Consider the following 6,968-nt stretch of genomic DNA (forward strand, 5'->3'; position numbering starts at 1 on the left):
CTTTTTACTGTCTCCATAGTTTTGCCTTTTCCATAACGTTATATAGTTGGAGTCATACAGTGTATAGCCTTTTTACATTGGCAACTTTTTCTTAGTAATACACATTTAAGATCCCTTCATGTTTTTTCATGGATAGCTCATTTTGCTTATTGCTGGTTGATATTCAGTTGTCTGGATGTATCAAGTTTATCCATTCATCTATTGAAGATTATCTTGGTTGCTTCCAACTTTGGCCATGATGAATAAACCTGATATAAAAACTTGTGTGTAGACTTTTGTGTGGACATAGTTTTAAACTCATTTAGGTAAATATCAAGGAGTGTGATTGCTGCATCATATGGTAAGTGTTTAGTTTTCTAAGAAACTGCCAGACTCTTCCCAGTGGTTTTTGCATTCCCACCAGCAGTCAGTGCAAATTCCTCTTGCTCTGTGTCCTCACCAGTATTTGGTGTTGTCAGGGTTTGGGATTTTATAGCCATTCTAATAGGTGTGTAGTGGTATCTCATTTTAATTTTTCAGTTCCCTAATGATGTTTCATCTTGAGCATCTTCTCATATGCTTATTTTCCATCTGTGTATCTTTGGTGAGTTTTCTAGATTTTTGCCCATTTTTTAATTGGGTGTTTTGTTTTCTAATTATTGAGTTTTAAGAGTTCTTTGTATATTTTGGATGCCAATCCTTTATCAGATATATTTTGCAAGATTTCCTCCAACTCTGTGGATTATCTTTTCATTCTCCTGTCTTTTAATGAAGTTCAGCTTCTGTTTTTTCTTTCACTGATCATGTCTTTGGTGTTACATTTTAAAAGTCGTCTCCAAACCCAAGATTACCTAGATTTTCTCTTGTATTCTAGTTTTATAGTTTTGCATCTTAAATTTAGGTCAGAGTTTCCATATAAATGGATATTTCTTAATTTTCGTTATTGATTTCCAACTTAATCATGTTGTAGTCAGAGACCTCACTCTGTATAACTTCAATCCTTTAAAATTTGTTGAAACTTGTTTTACGACCCAGGAAGTAGTCAAAAGTAAATATTCTACGTGTGCTTGAAAAGAATGTATATGCTGAAATTGCAGCCTGTCCTATATAAGCCTATTATGTTATTCTTGTCCAAAGCTTCTACACCTTAATTGATTTTTAAAAAATTTTTCCTATCAAATGAGAGAGGTGTGTTAAAGTCTCATTCTGTGACTTTTGATTTAATTCTTACATTTCTGCTCATTTTTGTCTTATTATTATTGAGACCATATTGTTGGAAGAATATATATTTAGAATTATTGTATCTTCCTGGTGAAATGAAACTTTCATCATTATGTAGGCTCTATCCCTAGTCATATCCTTTATCTTACAGACTTGATCTATCTAATATTGACATAGCTACAGGTAGTGAATGTTGTGATGTTCTGCTCAGATCCTCCGTCAGGACTGATGGTATTCCCTTAGCTGCTGGAAGTGCTACCAGATGACAGCCTTCACTCACCAGCCCTCTGCAGGAATTGTCCTCGCCTCATCCAAAGCCACAGCCTACATCCTATGACTGGTCAGAGCAAGGTTAGAAAGACCTAGTCTCCTTGCCAAAGCTCTCTCTCCCCTCTCTCTCCTCTGAGACTCCAGTTAAATCCTGCACTTTCCATCCCTCTCCTCTTCATGCTCCCTTGTAGGTTTCTTCTAGCCTCTCTTTCAGTTCACCAGAATCTTTTAACTATCAAATCTGATGTTAAATCCAGTTCCATAATTCCTAGTTGTTTTTTCTCTGTCACTTCTTGTGGTTGTTAGTTCTATACTGCTTTTTTTTTGTGTGTGTGTGGTACGCGGGCCTCACACCGCCGCGGCCTCTCCCGCTGCGGAGCACAGGCTCCGGACGCGCAGGCCCAGCGGCCACGGCTCACGGGCCCAGCCGCTCCGCGGCACGCGGGATCCTCCCAAACCCGGGCGCGAACCCGGCTCCCCCGCATCGGCAGGCGGACGCGGAACCACTGCGCCACCAGGGAAGCCCTATACTGCTTTTTGAAGTTTGGCTTTATCTCCATAAACGTAGCAATTGTATTTTACTGATTTTACTATCTAGAGTCCCTGTGAATGTATCAGTTTTTTTGTTTTGTTTTTTGTTTTTCCTGTATCCAGATGCTGTCTCTCAGAGGTTTTTTTTGTTTGTTTGTCTTGTTTTTTGCTGATCCTTTCATTTGAGAATTTGTTTTTTGGAAATAATTGACAACTAAGATGATGATAGCTTTCTCCAGAGCAGGTTTTATTTCCTCCTGTCAGGACCTTGGTATGCTAGAAGCCTGAAGAGTGAAGCTCGAGGTCCTTGAGGTTTACTTCCTCACTCCAGAGTAAGCCCTTTGGAGACCGAACCCACAGTGGAGATTATGGTAGGCGCTAAACTCTGACCTGTGTTACTTAACTCTGACCTGTGTTATTTAGTACTGCCAGTCTACCAAACAACTGCCTCTCTGCTGCTTTCCAGAGTCCAAGGAAAATGCAGCAGTAATTTGGGATAGAGGATGGACCGAAGAGGAGGATGCAGCCTGCTACTTCCAAAGATGATATTCCCCATCTCTCCCCTCTTTCCTCACTACCCTGAGCGAAAATCCAACAGAGATGCCTTTGATTTATGTATCCTATCACATAGCTGTACTTTAGCTGCAAAGAATGCTGGAAAACTAGCATTTTAAGGTTTTATAGAGGGTGTTGCAGACACAATTCTAAGATGATCCCCATGATCTCTGCTTCCTTGGTGTTGCAGCTACGATTAGATTACACTGCATGGCGAAGGAATCTTACAGATCTAATTAAGGTCCCAAATCAGTTGATTTTGAATTCATAAGGGAAATTATTCTATGGGTCTAATATAATTATATGAGTTCTTTAAAAGCAGAGTTTTCTCCAACTGGTAGCATAAGATGTAATGAGAGAGATTCCAAGTGTGAGAAGGACTGAATACGCCACTGCTGCCTTGAAGATGGAAGGAGCCACGTGGCAAGGAATTCCAGTTCCTGGAAGCTGTGAGCACCCTCCAATCTCCCCATCCTCCAGCAGCCAGCAAGGAAACAGAGGCCTCAGTCCTACAATCACAAGGAATGGAACTCTGCAAATAACAGGTATGAGCTGGAAAGCAGTTAAGCCAACACTATGATTTCAGTCTTTTGAGACTCTAAGCAGAGAACCCAGCCAAGCCATCCTAGACTTCTGGCTACAGAACTGTGAGACCATACAGGAATGTTTTAAGCCACTAAGTGTGTGGAAATTTTATTCAGGAAAAGAAAATAACACGGAGTCATTCTTTGTCTTCCACCAAGATTCACAAGGTGGTGAAATGTCCCAAGCACAAAGGTTCAGATACCGAGTGGCCAAAATGAATGATAAGGTATATACTCCAAGGGTCAGCAGCAGTTAGGAAGCTATGAACTATTTGAGATAAGCTGTTCAGTCATGCAGTTTTGTGGAAACTATAAGAAGAAACAGGATGGCCCAGTTCTTAAAAATGCCCCAGCCTTCTAGGGCAGCTAAGGTGCATATGTACCCAAAAAAGAAAGATCAGACACCTTCAGTGTTAGCTGCAGATACCTTTTGAGTAGAACTCTGATTTGGCCCAAATTTAGCAAAACTATGTACTTAAATGAACACATCCTACAGTAAATTAAATCACATCAGCACAAAAGAACAAGTATATACAAAATCTTTATAAACTCACATATTTTGCCAGAAGTGTACGAGCAGTGTCAATTCATTGGGACAAAAATGAATATTTTTGTTCTCCACAGGTCACTGAAGTCATTGTACAATTCAGAGAAGCTACTAAGTTTGAAAAACAATACTGTGTCATGTTCACGGTTGAACTGCAACATTGTGAATGAATTAATACCTGCCATAAAACAACACTTTATCTATTAACAGTATTAACCTGCTTGCTAAATAGGCTCTGATTTATAAGATGCACATATTTCCAAAATTGTTCACCATCTCTACTGATTAATTAATTCACAGGATTCATATAGTTGCTTTTTAGTGTCAACAGCGTGTTAGCAAAAATAATACGAAATGGTCTCTTTGCAAGCAACACATTTACCTTCCTTCCTAAATGAAAACATTCCATTAGATTAGATTTTAATTTGTTAGCTTCTCCTCCAGAAATTCTGTGACATCTAAGAGGAGAGAGATTTCTTGTTTTACCAAACCCGAGACCTTGCTTGCTGGATCCACTGCTATTCTCCATTGACAGACTGGCCCAGAACTCAAGGAGCTCGGGGCCTGGCATGTCTTTATACCCAGAAATGTGTGCACTGATAAAGGAGAGCAATCCACAGGTGAGGCAGCCACAGGTGCCCCCTGCAGGCTCACTGCTGCAGTGACAGGACACAGAGCATGTGGGCTGAGCACACTCACCTCCCACACTGGGCTTCTGCATAGTTACTCACGACTGAGTAACTGGTTGGCAGTCAGTAGCTGGGGACATGTCACACATGGATCTGAGTCCTTGAATGATGTACCCTTTGCCAGGTTTTACCCCTCCATGAAAGAGAATGGAGTAGAGAGGGAACGTAGCTGCCAGTAAAAAAAAAATCACTCTTCCCCACCCTCCAATTCCCTCTTTATGAAACGTACTATTACAATGACTTTTCTCTCTCCTTGCACTAGTGGAAGAAATAAAGTTCTACAGACACCCGCAGTTAAGAGAGACTTCAAATCCAGCAAGCAAGGCCTTTAGTGCAAATAAAATGAGTTCCCGTTAAGGTCAAAATGTTACGTTGCAATTAGGTACACCATGTTGCCTTCTTGATAACCTTTTAAGGTCCAATTTTATCTTCGTTGAGATTGTTAAAATGTGTTTCAGCCAATTTCCTTTTGGAAAAGGGAGGAGAAACGGTCAAAAACCTTACATTACTGAAGGCAAAGCAGCCTCACGTCAGTTTATCATCTCATATAGGTCTATTTTTAAAAAGTATGACCCCTGTCCTATATTCAGGATTTTCTCACATATATGAACCATCTAAATTCTATGTTGTTAGAGTAGCTTACGTTTTATTAGAAAATACTTACCAAAGACCGAAGTTGGGTGAGATGGATTTTTTTAAGGAAATCTTTAAAGTAAGGCTCCTTACTTCCCTTCTAATGAGGAAAGAGGTGGAAAAAATTCAAGTGTCAATTTCCCTTTCCTGGGAAGAGGTTTAGAAAAACTGAGCTCACCTTCAGAACTCTACCAGTTCCTTTTGAAATCAAGAAAGCATTAGCATCAGATCTAAAATATAAGAGGCAGGAGCAATATTTACAAAACTGGGTATTCCTTAAAGACATAAAACCTTGCTAATACTGGAAGAACCATACGAAGGAGATGTTTAAAGAGGGATAGTATACATTCTTGGTTAAGTGAGGATAGAGAAAACCAGGATACAGCATCTTAGATATATATATTTTTTTTATGCCCGAACATGATACAACTAGGAGTAGCTGAGGCTGCCTGATCCCTGAAGTGGACTGCTCAGCTATTCTGTTTACCTAAAGAGGTTTGCAAAAGGATTGCTGTGCACAAACTGAGCTTCGTGGACTAACTATCCAGTAGCTGTTCTCCTGAGAGAACAGAACCACCTGGCAAGCTTAAAGGCAAGTGTTTCCTTTCTTTTAATTAAATAGGCTGTGTTAAAATTAACATCAAAACCAGCCTTGAACCAACCAGCCCACCATGATGTAGTGCAAATCTCCCAGTGACAAAATACCATCAGAGAGGCTACACGTTGGTCTCCAGTCCCAGCAAACGTCCCATTCTCTCCACATTCTTATCAATTGTAGCTTGACATGTTATCTCCTTGGCACATTCCATAGGAAACCAGCCCCTTTCTCCATCTCGCAGTCTTTCCCCTTCATACCAGCCTGCAAAGAAGGGCAGAGTCCTCATGGGACACCAAGTATTTGGATGAATCTTGAGTGTTCACCTCCGAGGGAGGACGATATGGGCAAATTTCAGAGGCAGTGTCCTGCCCCAGGTTGGGTACCATGGATGATGCAAGGTGAGAGAGAGAGGTGGAACAGGGGGAAAGGTTTGAAGAGGGAATCAATGGCATATCATGATGAGAGGCAGAACATGATCAGAGGCCCTTTAGTCAGGTGTCTAGGAGAGTACTGAGCTTGGGCTGAGTTGCAGAAAGGGATGATGTTTGGGGTAGGAAGAACATGACTTTTATTTTTTTACTTTATTTTTATTGAAGTATAGTTGATTTACAGTGTTCTGTTAGTTTCAGGTGTACAGCAAAGCGTTTCAGTTTTATATATATATATCTTTTTCAGATTTTTTTCCCTTACAGGTTTTTACAAAATATTGAGTATAATTCCCTATGCTATATAGTAGGTCTTTGTTGGTTATCTATTTTATATATAGTAGTGTGTATATGTTAATCCCAAACTCCTAATTTATCCCTCCTGCCCCCAACCCTTCCCCTGTGGTAACCGTAAGTTTGTTTTCTGTGTCTTTGGGTCTGTTTCTGTTTTGTATACAAGTTCATTTGTATCTTTTTTTAGATTCCACATGTAAGTGAAATCATATATTTCTCTTTCTCTGTCTGGCTTATACTTCACTTAGTATGATAATCTTGAGCTGCAGCCATGTTGCTGTAAATGGCATTATTTCATTCGTTTTTATGGTTGAGTAGTATTTCATTGTATACATGTACCACATCTTCTTTATCCATTCATCTTGTCACTGGACATTTAGGTTGCTTCTATGTCTTGGCTATTGTAAATAGTGCTGCAGTGAACACTGGGGTGCAGGTATCTTTTTGAATTATGGTTTTCTCCGGATATATGCCCAGGAGTGGGATTGCTGGGTCGTATGGTAGCTCTATTTTTAGTTTGTTTGTTTGTTTTTTTTTTTTTTGTGGTATGGGGGCCTCCCTCTGTTGCGGCCTCTCCCGTTGCGGGGCACAGGCTCCGGACGCGCAGGCTCAGCGGCCATGGCTCACGGGCCCAGCCGCCCC

The 6,968-nt window shown here is 40.4% G+C and overlaps 1 protein-coding gene and 1 long non-coding RNA gene across 2 annotated transcripts in view; one reads left to right on the forward strand and one right to left on the reverse strand.

Annotated features, from left to right (window-relative positions):
• The first annotated feature begins 687 nt into the window (after positions 1–687).
• The window catches only part of LOC114486145 (uncharacterized), a 29,471-nt gene continuing 23,190 nt past the window's right edge, over positions 688–6,968 (forward strand). The window contains exons 1-2 of the long non-coding RNA XR_008616983.1: positions 688–1,551; positions 2,266–3,101. This is a non-coding gene — a long non-coding RNA (uncharacterized lncRNA). The remainder of the gene's footprint in view (positions 1,552–2,265; positions 3,102–6,968) is intronic.
• ARHGEF26 (Rho guanine nucleotide exchange factor 26) overlaps positions 3,637–6,968 on the reverse strand; it is a 143,692-nt gene continuing 140,360 nt past the window's right edge. The window contains exon 15 of the mRNA XM_024131870.3: positions 3,637–5,868. Within this exon, the coding sequence (XP_023987638.1) occupies positions 5,726–5,868 (143 nt within the window). The 3' untranslated portion in view covers positions 3,637–5,725. The remainder of the gene's footprint in view (positions 5,869–6,968) is intronic.

Source organism: Physeter macrocephalus, chromosome 1 (genome assembly GCF_002837175.3).
Source record: "Physeter macrocephalus isolate SW-GA chromosome 1, ASM283717v5, whole genome shotgun sequence".
Taxonomy (NCBI): domain Eukaryota; kingdom Metazoa; phylum Chordata; class Mammalia; order Artiodactyla; family Physeteridae; genus Physeter; species Physeter macrocephalus.